The sequence below is a fragment of the Falco rusticolus genome, chromosome 5, assembly GCF_015220075.1.
Source record: "Falco rusticolus isolate bFalRus1 chromosome 5, bFalRus1.pri, whole genome shotgun sequence".
Taxonomy (NCBI): Eukaryota; Metazoa; Chordata; class Aves; order Falconiformes; family Falconidae; genus Falco; species Falco rusticolus.
In genome coordinates, this window is record NC_051191.1 from 90,029,206 (window position 1) to 90,043,964 (window position 14,759).

At 50.1% G+C, this 14,759-nt stretch overlaps 2 protein-coding genes across 4 annotated transcripts in view; one reads left to right on the forward strand and one right to left on the reverse strand.

The window, feature by feature from the left end:
- Window positions 1-3,539, forward strand: part of ATP6V1A (ATPase H+ transporting V1 subunit A) — a 31,442-nt gene extending 27,903 nt beyond the window's left edge. For both annotated transcript variants that reach the window (XM_037387870.1, XM_037387871.1), the window contains exon 15: window positions 1,255-3,539. In XM_037387870.1, coding sequence (XP_037243767.1) covers window positions 1,255-1,347 — 93 coding nt within the window. In that variant the 3' untranslated portion in view covers window positions 1,348-3,539. The remainder of the gene's footprint in view (window positions 1-1,254) is intronic.
- A 550-nt stretch (window positions 3,540-4,089) lies between these two features.
- Window positions 4,090-8,380, reverse strand: DUSP12 (dual specificity phosphatase 12). 2 transcript variants are annotated; one of them, XM_037387872.1, is made up of 6 exons: window positions 8,025-8,380; window positions 7,831-7,944; window positions 7,629-7,747; window positions 5,940-6,036; window positions 5,023-5,209; window positions 4,090-4,459 (listed from the first exon to the last, which is right to left on the reverse strand). In XM_037387872.1, the coding sequence occupies exons 1-6, from the start codon at window positions 8,306-8,308 to the stop codon at window positions 4,319-4,321; spliced, it is 942 nt and encodes a 313-aa protein (XP_037243769.1). In that variant the 5' UTR covers window positions 8,309-8,380; the 3' UTR covers window positions 4,090-4,318. The 2 variants fall into 2 exon arrangements, with proteins under 2 accessions (XP_037243769.1, XP_037243770.1); XM_037387873.1 differs by lacking the exon at window positions 7,831-7,944 and having other exon boundaries at window positions 8,025-8,377.
- Window positions 8,381-14,759: the final 6,379 nt, after the last annotated feature.

Sequence of the window (14,759 nt, forward strand, 5' to 3'; positions counted from 1 at the left end):
ACATAAGAAGATACACTTGAGGACGTGAGGTTTTTGAGAGCTGATTATATAGAGACAGGGGAAGTAGCACGCTTCTTACAAAACCTGGCTGCCAGAAGACATCTGGCACACGGCAGAGTGGTGGACAGCAGCGCTGAAAAAGGGAATTTGGAGGGTGAATACACGTGAAGTGGAGCTGGCCCTCTAATACAGTCATAGTTATGATGTAAGAATTGTATTTCACAGAAGCACAGGATGGTCAGGGTTGGAAGGGGCCTCAGGAGCTCATCTAGTCCGGCCCCTGCTAAAGCAGGGTCACCTCGAGCAGGTTGCACAGTCGCGCCCAGGCGAGTTTTGAGCGTCTCCAGAGAAGGAGACCCCACAGCCTCTCTGGGCAGTCTGTGCCAGTGCTCTGTCACCCTCAAAGCTTTTCCTCATATTCCTATTTCTTGGGTCAGTCTAAAAGGCATGGGAATTTAAATGTCCTGCCTCCTGTGGTTTGTGGGCTTTGGAGAGACAGCGAAGAAGTAGTGTAGCCACACACAGATCCTCTGTGTTTCCCGAGAGCTGCACTGACCCAGAGGAGCGTAGTGCTGTGAGGGCAACGGTGAAGACCCTGAACAGATTTCACAGCCTGGCAGTTAATGCTTCTTGCAGGGAAGGCCTCGCAGCCTCAGAGAAAAGCTGATAGTTACGGGTTTTGCCCTTGTCTTTCATTAAAAGTACTCTGAGAAAATGAAGCTGTGCAGAGATGATTTTGAGCTCGTTATGACTGCACGGTAAGACTTTAATTGGAACTGAGCGACCTCAGAGTGATGGCAAACTAACTCTTGCGCTTGGAGGGGATGCACCCCAAAAAGTAGAGCAGAGCATTTCAGAGCCACAGAGATCCTTACTCCATTTGGTTTGGAGGTAGGAGCTGGTGTTAATTGCTGCAGCTCTTGAGTCGCACAGCATGAACTAGTTAGACCCTCGGTATTACTGAATCCTCTCCAAAGCAGTTGCTTTTCAATAAAGTAACCACTGCTCAGGGCCGGGCTGGGAACTCCTCTGTCCCGTATCCGTCCTGCCTGCTCACTGACCATGGAAGCAGGATGAGGTGTAAACCTTGCGGCTGTTGGCGAGACAGACAGGAGGCGAAGATGGAGCTGCAGTGCTCTGCAGTCAGCCAGCATTAATCCTGAGGCTGAGCAATCACAGCACTGGCAGAGCAGGGCTGTCTTAAGTACCCGAGGCTTTTCCCGACGGATCTGTTTGTTTGCTGTTATCTTTCAGGACCCTGTCAAAGATGGTGAAACAAAAATCAAGGCGGACTATGCTCAGCTGTTTGAGGATATGCAGAATGCGTTTCGCAGTCTGGAAGACTAGACTCGACCTCTGTGACCACTCCAGTTTGTCCTCTCAATTCCTCATCTCAACTCCTCTGCTTCCCTACCTTACAAGAATGATGCAACAGTACTTGAGTTGATAAATAGCCCTGTGTTTTCCCTGTTCATACTCAGAGTGTCCTTACAAAACATTCCTCTTGGTTTGTGTTTGCTGTTGCTTCATGTGTCTGAAGTGGTGAGTGATGTGTGAATGTGCCTGGCTGAGTGAGGAAATGCTGTTGTACATTTCTAGGGTGGGAAAAACTTCACCTTGCCTCTCCCAGCTCTCTTGGTTGCTGGTCTTTCACCTTGGGATGTAACCAGCTGAGCTGTACCGGCTGGCAGAGGAGGTGCAGACCTGAAGGCAGTCACACGGTACGTTCCGAGCTGGCAGCGGTAAGGGCATTTACACCTGGCACTTTGCTAAGTGACTATCGTGACATGGCACTCCCTGTTCTCCAGCTGAATGCTTGACCATATTCTGATAACGTGTTGATACAACCAAAAATTCCTCACTGCTCTGTCCCTTCTGCAGTCCTCAGCTGAGTCTGTTGGTGTTGAAACGTGGTAGTTTTGGAGTTGTCCAAGAAGGGACTAACTAGAAGATGAGCACATACAAGCAACCAGTATACTTTGGTACACTGGAGAAATAGAATTTTATTTTCCTACTTAATACCGATAGGACTGTTGCACTCGGCATTAGCTAAAGTCAAAGCCATAGTGCTCAGCTTCCAGCAGAATTTTACCTTCTTGCCTCCCACTCACCCCGTAAAATGTCCTGACATGCGGCTGTGTTAGTTTGTGAAGCCTGTGCCTGCTGCTGTGTACTGCAGGGTGTAGATGGCGAGTTAGGGTGACGCCACGTGTGCGGACTGGAGGAGGAACACAGTCCTTCCTCGGCGGTGCTCTGCCCGCCGGCGCGGCTGCCTCCCAGGGCAATGCCCAGATCACGCCAAGGAAAGAAGAGCGTGCGCTTGGCCTTCCTCCTCCACCTGTGCCCACGGGGCCTGGCTGGCGCTGGCACAGAAGGTCCCCAGCTCTCCTGCGAGAGGAATGTATGATGCTAAACTGGGGGCTGGGGGCGGGGGATGAACAGGGGGAAGGTCGATAAATGAAAAAAATTATTTACTCCTGCCTAGTTGTGTGCGATGCAGGAGAAACCCGTGACTCTGGTGTTCTGCTCTGGAAGCACACTTGTCGGGCAGCTGAAACTGCTGTGTCTTGGGCTTGTTTACTGGCAAAACGAGCGTGGGATGAGGAGTTAGCAGAGCAGCCTTCCTATCGAACTGCCGGAGCCCAGCACTCATATCATTGCTGCAGAGCGAGAGAAACGCTGGCATCCTCCGCAGTCCCTCCCTCTCGCTCGCGGCAGGTGGCATCCAGTGCACTCTGTGCCCAGCGGGGCTCCAGCTGCTGCCTGCCGCGCTGGTACGGGCACGGAGCGGTGCCGGGGTGCCGCCGCCGTAGTGCTGTGGCTGTAAGCGGTGACTCTGCACCGAGTAGTTCCGTGGCTGCCGGCTTTGAACAGTAGTGATGTAAAGGGGTCTCGTGCTACGGACCAAATGCTGCCACTTCCATTACGGTATCAACTCAGTGTTTGTCAGGGGAGCGCCTGGCTGAAACTTTTTAAGGCATTAACTCTCCCAAAGGAGCTGCTCCTTCCAGCTGATACTCTGGTAGCAAATGGTTTAAGTTTACAGCTCACTGAATTTTTGGTGTATGCTGCTTATTTTACCAATGAGCATGTGTGAATGAATAGTCACTATCCAAGCTCTTGCTGGATTCCTCATCATTCGTACCCTTCACCACTGTACTATGTAGCATTTCATGCTAGAAACCAGATGTTCTTATCTCTTGAAATAGAGGATGTTATAAACTTTACAGAAGATGTCTAAGATAATGCAGTTCTAATATTTATTGTGCTGTACCTGGCCCTGAAGTGTGACCAGTTCAAACAGTTTCATATATATTTTTGTCTTTTTTTTTGGTTTGTGTCTGTTTTCAGTGTTGAGATTCTGATGTTCACTGTGTCCTGCAAGTCCTCCCTCCACAGCTGTGGGAGGAATTAAAAGATGGGCAGAACCCCACCACCTACTTTATCTTGTATATTTCATAATGTATGTTGCTGGAAATAGTGTAAAAAAAAAAATAAAAAAATGTTGAAGTCAATGAAAATAAAATTGATTTAAAGTAGGTCTTTTGTGTCCTATTTTCTTATGTCAAACCAAACCTGTGTTGCAGGGGTGTACGCAGCACACAATCCAGGAAACCTCGCAGCTTGCTTAAAATCTTACTTGATCGTTTTAGGGATTTCCGTAAACCTGTAAGCAGCAATTTGGTAGGAAGCTTCAGTTCTCCCATTCCAGTACAGCTTGCTATTACTTGAAAGAGTTGTAACGCAGTAAATATTCTTGGGGTAGATACTTTTAGGACTACTTTTTTTGTAATAGAAATATAAATGTAAACTTGCTTTTCCCTGCTAGTAGCTGCTGTGCAGGCAAACTCAACGCTTACAATTGTACCACTTCCTGGCACTTTGCTAAGCCTTAACATATTTCCCTGCTGCGTACCTCGTGTTGTGCAATATACCTCCGAAAATCTCAGCTGCTTGTTTTGGACAAACTGATGGCACTTTGGGATCAGAAGCAGCACTGCTTCCCCCAGCCTGGAAGTAACATGTTAGCATTCCTTTTAACTAAGGAGTTGAGACCTTCTGTAAATAGCAACAGATGAAGTGAGAATATACTAAAACCACCACACTCAGGCATTTTTGTACATATTTGACCACTGCAATCCCTGCATGAAGGATGTGTTTTGCTGTTTTATGTATATGAGACACAGCAAGCTCGAATAGAGCAGATGTTCAACGAATTCCACCACATTACAAAGGAAGTCACAAGCTCATTCCTGGCTCTGTGGAGCTCGAGAAATCCAGAGAGAAGTGATGAGTTCAGGGTTTGGCAGTTTGGAAGTTACCGACTGGCAAGCGACTTCACTTCATCCACTCGACTTTTGTGGATCTGGAAGGCAGGCGTCACCCAGCGGCCGCAGGAACACTGCTCGCCCTGCCAGCTGAAGGAGCCCAGCTTCGACGTGCACTTGGGACACAGGAGCTGCAAGAAAAGGAGATGACCCGGTCTAAGGCACACGCAGATGTAGGTCTATTTAAAATGTACTTACATGGTGGTACATTAAATGGTGGCAACCTACACTGTAACGCTTCACAGAAGGGAAATGGGCTGAAGAACAGGCAAGAAGGCTGAACCGGCATGGCTGCTCAGCCCTGGCGGGTAGCAGGCAGCTGCGCTGGCGAAGGGAGGCTGTGGAAATGCAGCTGCTCAGACCCAGCACGGTTCCAGGACAGTTTTGCCAGTCTCCACAAAGCCTCAATCAGCCTGACACCACAACAGGTTTTGGAAGTCCCACAAACTTTTCTCATACCAAAACCAAACAGCAGATAAACCCTGTCCAACACCCTGGCTAGTGCTCTCAGTCCAACAAGACCACCAGCTCATTTCCTTATAAAAAGGATATTTAACATTTAAGAATCTTCATAAGCTGTAAAATCCATGCCAGAAAGGCTGGGAGACTTAGGACTTTCACATCAGGGAACAGAAACAGTTTGTTCTGCCTCTGAAAAAAAAAACCCAAAAATAAAGCTCACACTCCCCTTCACCTGTCCTTCCATTACTCCGAGCAGCGCTGGCTCCATCCACTGCACGGGCTCAATGAAGTAAGAAGTACACTTGTCACGGCCAAAGACACAAAGCTGCGCTGAGTCCGTTACCCTCTTGTGGGCAAAGGCTGCTGGTCCGCTTCCTTCCGTGTGGGACAAAATGCTGGAACTACGGAACAGAGCGCGCCTGCCCTCCATGACATTGGGGGAAAAAAGAAGTAAAATAATTGGGTTTTTTACTGGGGAAACCTACAGACGATAGAAACAGGGACATGTACCTTGTGACAAAAAGTAATTAAGCAATTGGTCAATTACAAATCCTACATTTTTTCTAATCCGGTCTAGGTCAGCAGGCGCTGACTCCCTTCAGGGTCGCTTCTTAACAAACAAACAAGTGACGTGTGTAGTCGGGCTCTGCCCCACAGCTGTACGCTGTCTTTATACAGATCTATTTTTAAACAATTCCTGCCTACTAAAACTTTATGCTTATATACTTGAAGAAACCTACACCTAGGAAATAGGAGGATTATTCAATGTCACTCTAAGCAATCCGTAAAAGGTAGTTAAAATGCAGCAAACCCCACAATCTACCAGAAGGTTCTTCTGGAAAAACCAATTGTCAAAAACGGATGTTATGGTTCCAGAGCAAGCAACTTCACAGAGCCCAGCAGAATTATACCTGCCTACAGAACGTGGCAGGTTAGGCTGCACAAGTGCTGCACAACTCCAAGTAACAAAAAGTGGTTTATTTCATTTATTTGCCTGATTTTTTGGTGGCATGCATGGCATGGAAACTTAGGCAAGAGCTCATCTCTGTCCTGACGATAATGACACACCCATTGATTTACACAGGCTATTTTTTCTCTTGAGTCAATTTCAAGATGACATTTTATGGAGAAATACAGAAAGTTCAGTACCTGCATTTCCTGCACCTGTAGAGAACCTCTGTGTTTGGAGTTTGACACAGAATGGTCGGATCAACAGCAAAGACTTCTCGGGGCAAGTCTTGAAGTTCTGCAGAGGGGTAAGTAACAAGTTGTGAATCGGATCAACGCAGCCATGCAGCATTTCTGTAGGACAAGACAGCACGGCGCCGCTGCCCCAGTCACAGCACGCAGAAGCCACCTTCTTTGCATTCACTTGTCCACTCACCAATTCCATTAGAGAAACTAAAAATGAAAGAGCCTCATCCCGCCACACCTAAGATTGGGATTTGCTTACTGAAAGTAACTGGGATCTAGACTCTGGCCTTAGCAATGGCAGAACAGTTGCATTTTGCTTTACATTCTTAATTAAACTGAAAGCAAAGGCAGAGGAGTTGTTAGAACAGTTCTGCCAGTCTTTTAGTGCACATGATACAGAAAGCTTACAAATGGGAACTGCTAAGGAGAACGACACGTAAAGGGAGACAGCACTGTCATGCTGAATACGCAACACTAAGATTTTGTAAAAAAGCTATGGATTATTATGATGATTATTATAAAATTGCACATATGCACGCATACCTACTACAGCCAGCCTTTGGCAAATTGAAAGTTTACTTCATAGCTTGACTTCAACTTTTTCTCAGCTTTGCATTTGTTATTTTTTAAGCTTTGTCAACTTCTTTTTAGAGGATGTTAAGATTGCTTAGCCAGATACATAAAAATCAGGCAATGTATCAAATTGACCCTTACCATTTCTGCATCTTGCTAACAAGAACAGTTCCTTATAGCTCTTATTTCTGAGGCATCTCTCAGAGACACTCTTTTTCCCCAGCTGATAAGCTGAAATTCTTCAGGGCCAACACAACGTGAACGTCAGCCTAGCCAACTCAAGGCTCGGCTGCTTTGAGGGCAATACTCAAAGCCAGCCACCTCTGACACGGGCCTTCTGTGCTCCCCCCGGGACCTCCCTCCTCGGGAGACTGCCCCAGCCTTCCCTCCAAGCACCCACCCCAGGCTCAAGGCTGATGCTCCCAGGACCCAGCCCTTCCCAAGGCTGACTCCCTTGGTTAGAAGTCCCTTTGTTTATTACTTTTAACAACTTCAGATGGTCAGCTTGGCCTAATCTTTGTGCACAGCTTTCTTTTAACGTATAGCTAAACTCTAAATCACAGCCAGAACTTCCTCACCTGGAGGCTTCTTTCTGCATACCTTGGATAACGGTGTTCTTTTCACCATCCGTTCTTTGTTTCCCATCCTTCCCAAGGCTGACTCCCTTGGTTAGAAATCCCTTCATGTCACTTTTAACAACTTTAGAGAGCCAGTTTGACCTAAACTTTGTGCACAGCTTTCTTTAACACATAGCTAAACACTAAATCACGGCCAGAACCTCCTCACCTGGAGGCTTCTTTCTGCCTAACTTCAGATAACGGTGTTTCCACCATCCAGTCTTCGTTTCCCATCCTTCCAAGGCTGACTCCCTTGATCAGAAGCCCCTTCATTTGTCCCTTAACAACTTTAGAGACTCAGCTCGGCCTAAACTTTGTGCCCAGTTTTAACATCTAGCCAAGTACGAAACCAGCTGGCTAATTCGGGGGTTCAGGCACCGCGTCCCCGCTGAGCCAGCGGCCTCCCTGCCGTGCGGGCCGCGGGAAGGGCGGCGCTGCCGGCGGCCCCACGCACCGGGGTCGCGCTCCGCGAGGCTCCGCAGCCGGTACCGCCTGTACAGCGCGCTGCTGCGGTCCACGGCGCAGCCCATCGCCTCGTAGAGCTTCAGCTGCGCCTGGAAGCCGGGGTTCACCCTGCGCCGGGGGCGAGAGGAGAGCGGCGTGAGGGGGGGCGGCAGGCCGGCCGGGGAGCGGGGGCGGGGGGCCGGGGCACCCACTCGGCGTCGGGCTTGGCGGCGCGGACGGCGGCGTAGGCCTCCTCCCAGCCGAGCCCCTCCGTCTTCATGAGGTAGGCGGCGGCCACGGCCACGCTGCGGCTCAGCCCGGCCTGGCTGCAAGGCAAGGAGGGGAGAGGCCGGCCGTCAGGAGCGCGGCCCGGGCCCGCCGCCCGCCCCCCCGCCCCGGCGCTCACCAGCGGACGAGGGCCGCGCCGCCGCCCGCCCGCGCCGCGCCGAGGAAGGCCGCGCACTCATCCAGGCGGCTCAGCAGGTCGGCGCCGGGCTCGTCCCGCGCCCGGACGTGCATGGCCCGCACCCCCGGCACCGCCGGCGGCTCCTCGGCGTCCACCGTCAGCACCGCCACCACCCCCGCCGCAGCCAGCGCCTCCGGGGACGAACACGACTCCGCGCCGCCCACGTAGAGCCCCGGGAACACCGGCACCATCCCGCCGCTCCCGCCAGCCGGGGCCACCGCCATGGCGGCGCGCACAGACCGCCCACAACATGGCGGGGCCGCCGCTCCCAAGATGGCGGCCAGCGGCGGGCGCGCGTTGCCATGGGGACGGCGGGGCCGCCTGGTGGCCGGGCGCGGGTATGCGCCGCGCCCCCCTCCCCCCGCCCGCGCCCCCCTCCGCCGCCCCCGCGCCCCCCTCCACCGCCCCGCGCCCCCCTCCCCCCGCCGGCGCCCCCCTCCCCCCGCCCGCGCCCCCTCCGCCGCCCCGCGCCCCCTCCGCCGCTCCCCCGCTCCCTCCCACGGGAGCCCCCGCAGCTCCCCACGGCCACGAGCTGCCACCCCGCCTCGCCCTGCCGAGGGCTCTCCCACCCCCCTGGCTGCCCCCTCGGGAAACAAGTACATTATCAGTAAAGAATCTCCCAATGTGTTATTAAAACCCCCCTTTATAATTTAATTATTTTTTTTAAATTTTAAATTAAATTTTACAATATGTTTTAACTCGTTGTTAAAAAAATAACTTTTTATTTTTAGAACTAATTTTTGTTATTTTTTGAATTAATTTTTAATAATCTTGTGGTTTCGAGGTCCCCATTTGCTACTGTTTGCATGTTTTGCAGTGACAATTATTTTTTTTTTACTTCAGAGATGAGGTGGGAGCGACTCCTGGCACTCCAGGGTGCTTCTCCTGGAAGCGGTTTCTTCTGCGTGGGGTGGGTGGCTGCTCCGTGGGGGTGGGTGCTTGGAGCTGGCTCGGGTGCCGCCCCGGGTGGGGACTGGGGCAGACACAGGCAGGTCAGAGGTGAGCACCGCACCGCAGCAACACCCAGCGCCGCAGCTGCCCATCCCGATTCCTAGCGTCCCTACTCCCGGAGCAGTCCTGCCGGTGGCAAGCGTGGTGCGGGAAGGAGGCCCTGGGGAGCCCGCGGGAGCCACGTTTGTGGCTGTGAATCACGGGCCGGGAGATGAAACCCAAGCAGCAAGGCTGTGAGGGGCCTTCACTTGCTGTGCGATCTCCCACTAGGACGGTCACCGCGAGCAGGATTCTGCATCTGAGCCAAGTTTGCCTGCAAGAAGTCAAGCACACGGAAAGTCCGGTGGGAAATGCATCAGCTTGGTGCTCAGGTCTGCCCCGCGGCCACAGCCGCCTAAGCGGGAGGGCAGTCGGCATGCAGGAGGAAGCTGGTGCAGCAGCCTGAACTCTTTCTGGATGGAGGTTTCTTCTTCAGGACTCAAACTGGGAGCACCTTTATAACGTCACAGGTTTTGCATCCCTGCGCACCTTTTTTGTCATGCATGTTATCAACCGGTTACGCTTCCCATTGCAACCTAAACTGGAAGCCAGACCAAATAATTGCTTACTGGCCTCGTTTGAAACATCTGAATAGACTCTTGCCACTGAAAAATCCAGTGTCTGGTATAGCTTGAAAACTAGCTCACTCCTCTGTTTCATAGCAGCTGTCATGCAACAAGTAGATTTTGAAGTGTAAAACACGAATTGTAACTAAACTCATGTTTTTATTCCGATCTCTTACCGTTAACTGAGCTGTGTGACTTGCTTTCAGCACTGAAATCTGATGCAGTGTGGCCCAAAGGCATCGCATCGTCTGGTAAACTTCCTCGATTCCAAGGTTTGTTACATGTGACACCAACGAAGTCTATGATGCAGCCACTTTTTTTCTGCACATCTGTAAGGTTCAGGTCTGGTCTATGGCGAAAGGAGACAGAGCACTCGCTTTTCCTCCCACAGATAAGGATACTCTCCCTTAGGTCTTAGCAGGTGGCCCGTGCAAAAACATCACCACCAACACATCATCAGGCTTAGCTTTTCCTTCTTGTCTCTGGCGACCCCGACACCTCCCTTCCTCCTCGAGCCATTTTGTTCGAAGGGATCTCTACCATATAGCTGCAAGTTTTCCCCAGCACAGGCCAAATTTTGCAAGTTTCTGAGCAGGGGTAAAATGTCAGTTTTCATTAGAAAGGGCTATGCTAAATCTGTCTCCCCAGGTGGGGAGTGTAACCTTACCCTGCCTCCCCTCCGTGAGAGCCCTAATTATCTGTCGGGGTGGGGGGGGAGGACTGTTCTAGCTCAGCTCCCTGTGAGATAGCTGTAGGCAAAACCATTGCAAAAACAGTCTGCGAGGGCCTCTTGGATTCTTGCAGGATGCTGGCTGGCTGTGGAGGAGGTGAGACCGGCATTGCTGATAAAACCTGGTGGGAAGGGACATAGCTATCCCCTTCCCGCAGGAGAGGCGGATGGAGCTGGGGTAGCGGGGAGCAGCTGGCCCGCTGCAGAAGGCATGGGCCACTGCAGAGATCCTGCCCAGCATGTACCCACGTGCTCATCGAAGGCTCCCTGCTGGCACTGCCGAGTTGTCAGCCTTACTGGGAGATGGACAGTGGGACAGTGGCTTCCAGAGCTGGAGAGCTTCCATGTGCTGCTGGTGTCCCACTGAGCAGACTGAGACAGCTCTTTGTAGTTGAGATGGTCCCCAGGGCTTCTGAGGGTGCCGGTCCACCGCAGCTTGAAGTTAGCTGTCATCATGCCTCACCTCCCGTGCTTGCCCTAGTGCCCGTGTGATTGTGTGGTGGCCCATCTGGCAAGCTGCTCCAGCGAAGGCAAATCCCCTCTTGGGATGTGTTACTTTTAAATCGCATAAACCCGACCCAAAGGAAAGGGCGTTACTGTGTATCTGAGGATGGAGAGTCTCTGACAGCTCTCATTTAGATTATTTTAAGCTACATAACTGTATTATCTGTGCAAAAACTCCTTTCTGGTTGCCATTGCGGCCGGCTAGAAATAAAAGGTCTACTGAAAAAGCATTAAAGAATGCAGACGACTTCTCAGGAACAGCTCCTATAATCTAGCACAGAAAAAAACATACTGAAAAGAGACAAGTGAAAGTAAAACCAGATCTAACTATGTATGGACCTTTAATTGTGAAAGCAAATAACAATTGCAGCAAACTACTACAGGGAAACTCTGGATTGATTATCTGTCTCTTGAATGATCTGAAGGAAGCCTGTGGGCAAGTGCAAGTTATTGAAGGGGCTATGAGTTTTACGGTGGGATTGTATTTTCCAAGGATTATATCAGTACTAAGAGGTGGTTAATCAAATCTGTGGATTTGCAGAGGTGAATAGCACCGTCTGCAACTAAAAGCAGGGGCAGAGTCAAGAGGCAGGGCTCACAGACGCAGGCTCTCAAGGCGGTGGTCCAGACACGGTGTGACCACTACGCTCCTGTACACCAGTTCCTAGAGCCATGGATGACAAGGGAATATGAAAGACGTGATTTCAAAGTGAAAACATGTAGTGAAGGAAAGTACAAAATCTGTGGGTCAGAGCTCACGGGCAGCTCAGCACCCAAGAGCTTCACGTGACCCCTCGCACTCCCCGAACAACCTTGCTGTTTCTCGGTACCTTGCTTCGCTGTGTTTGCCACCTGCAGCCTGACAAGATGTCTTGAGTTTGCTCATCACTCCCAAATTAAATATTTTTTTCAGTCTGATTTGTAAACCCTTGCTCTCCCCCGACATCCGCCGCCCCCATCAGCTTTCATCTTCTCCTGTACCACCGAAATTTTTGACGGTTCTTTCTTCCCCGGGTTCCAGGAAACCGTGTGACTAATTAAGCAGTTGGGGCAAGCTCAGGTGCAAGGAAAAAACAAGTCAGATGACAGACTGCTGCCCACTCACTCCAGCGAGTGCATTCCATCTCAGCATGCGTCTGCCCTGCTACTTCGTAAGGGAAAAGAAAATGCCGGGCTTCCCAGGGCTACCCGCTCCGGAGCCTCACAGCACAACTGGATCAGCAAAACTGAGTCTCCTGCTGTGGAAGCAAAAGCGCGGGGGGCCTGGGCAGAGGCATAACCGCTTCTTCCCTACTGGAAGAATTTGGCCCGCGTACTTGTCACACACTTGAGTGGCTCTGCTCCTTTAGGCTTTTAAGCAGTTTTGGGTGCGTACATCAGAGTGTTCATGAGAAGAGTCTGCAGCCCACAGGCCGAGTTGACAGAGGGGGCATGCAGCAAAGTACAACACCAAAGCATGGAAGGGCTAATGAGTGGGGACATCTTCAAAAACACATTTGTGAGAGACAGCAGCTCTGGGTCTGTGTGTCCTCTCCACATGTAAATGCAGCAGGAGCTTGGAGCTTCCGTTTTGCGCAGGTCCTGCTGGTGAAGGAGCCTGGTGGCATTTCTTGCCTCTTGGAGAAGTGTCTCTTGGCTTTTGCTGAGCTTGGAATTTGGTGGGAGCTGGAAAGCCGTACACAGTAGCATCTCTTCCCTTGGAGCAGGAACTTCCCTGCTGTCACTGTGCTCCTAGCGGCAAATTTAACCTCAGATTTTTGAGAGTGCTGTCCCCTGCATTAGTACACTCTGCACATCTGTACTGGACTTCACGTGTCTACTTTTATCCATGTATTAGGAGGAAGGATTGCTGCATCTCCCTGCAGAAAACCTCAAAGACTTGTAAAGGCAGCTAGCAACAGAGAAAGGGCTTCACTCTTGATGTGCTGCAGGAGGATTTCACCATAGCCCTGTGTAGGTGGGACATTCCTACCTGACTCCACTCTCTCAGCATCTGCAGACATGCAGTTACACCACATTTCAGACAAAAAAGACGTTTCCCAACTGCAGATTTGATGCTCAATTACAGAATGGAGCATGACAGCTACTACTACTGGGTATTCATAACTCTGCTTCACTTTATAGCTTTAACAGCTGTAGCAACCAAGATTTATAATGACACATTATGTTCAGCAATGCATCATGTAAGGAAGCTAATCTGACAGTGCCAGGTCACTGAGCTGACTTACAAGTTTTTAAGTGCATTTCTTCTGCCAAATTTGCTGCCCTATTTATTGGATTAAAGTGAACAAGTTGCACCATGTTCATAACACTTGGTACTCGCCTCTGCTTTGGCAGCTCCCAGACTCTTTTGCCCCTGCCACGCTGCCATCTGGAGCCATTTGGACCTTCTTCATTCCCTATCCTCTCTTTGAAAACCTTTTGAAACAGGTCCCGTCCTATGTGTCCTGTAAGGGGGTACACCACAGGACAGGAGAGGAGGGACTTTAGCTGGGAGGAGGTGCTGGGGACACGGGCAGAGATGAGGGATGGAGCGGCCATGGGAGCAGAGCGAGATGGTGGTTGTCCAAGGGCAGAGGGGGACCATGACCACTGCTGCTCACTGCCTCTCAGCAGGAATTTGTCTGTATTTGTCACTTTCGGAGAAAGGACGGCTTGCAAAGATTGGGATCGTCCATTACTTCTCCCTAGACTCAGAATTACAGCTGACAGTGGGAAAGTCAGTCCTAAATAAACATTAAATGTTAAGACTGTACTGGGGAGCTGGGTCTGTGCCCACTTCAGGGCCACCTCTGCAGCCACAGCACCTGAGCAGTAACCCATGGGGTTTAATCTCTTGTCTCGCCAGTGGGCCGTGTGTTTCCATGTTTTCCATCCTCACAGCACAGTAATCCACCGCATGGTCACAGGCAGATGGATAGCAGAATGCTGGCTCTATTCAGGGGTAAATGGGCTCGTTCTCCTAGACATTCATTACTCAAAGATGCATTCCTCATTATTCCTGCAATTTACCCCAAGTCTGGTTCAGCAGGCTTTAAATGGCATTTCAAAATCCCATCCCATGGACCCTTACTGTGTGTTGTCAGGAGATGTAAATTCACTGCAGAGAGTGCTACACTGCCACTGACAAATACTCAAGGTCTGCAGATCAGAGGAGGCAGAAAACACCCCAGGTATCTTTGAAGATGGAGCTGAAGCACTTCTTTGTTTTTACAAACATTTTTGTGAAACAAGAACTTGTAAATGACTAATGTAAAGTGTTGAGCCTTTTACTAATACCTTAACATCTGCAATAGCAGTATGTGCTGCAGTTTATCATTGCCTTTATTGGCATCTAATGAATGTTACAAACAGAAAATATTTTTCAACATCTAATTTAATTGCTGTTTTCCCATGGGGCAAAGAAAATATACTATCCAAAGCAATCAGCTATTGTCACAAGCAAATAAGATTTGAGGCAGAAATATCGCTGAAGAAAAATTCTTAAGAGGCAAGACCGTTCACTATTTTAACCTCCAAGTGAGACATTTCCTTACTGGTGGTTATGCCTCCGTCATTTCTGCTACTACTTCTTTTTGAGTTCCCTATTTCTCTTTCTTGTTTTAGAAAAAAAGGAAAAAACAATGAGAGAGATCTGGATCCTCACGTTGAACGCTTTAACACCACAGACAATCTCTTACGTATTTTCTTTTCTAGCCCTGTCTTGAAATGAGTTAGTTTTATTCCTCTCCCTCCTTTCTGTGATGCTCTGAATTCATGGTTATCTCATCGGGCAAAAAGATGGTAACTTGCCTTGAATCTGATTCTTGTGTCAATGTTATCCCTTCATTTAAATAGCTTTTTTTGTTACCTGTTATTTATCCCCATGGTGCACCATTGGGGAAA

Bases quoted from the DNA above. Each gene is read 5' to 3' on its own strand.
- DUSP12 (XM_037387872.1), bottom strand. From the start codon at position 8,308: ATGGCGGTGGCCCCGGCTGGCGGGAGCGGCGGGATGGTGCCGGTGTTC. The intron at 7,945-8,024 runs GTGAGCGCCGGG...CTTGCCTTGCAG, and splicing joins GGCGCGGCCCTCGTCCGCTG to CCAGGCCGGGCTGAGCCGCA. The intron at 4,460-5,022 runs GTGAAGGGGAGT...CTTTTCTTGCAG, and splicing joins TCGGAGTAATGGAAGGACAG to CTCCTGTGTCCCAAGTGCAC.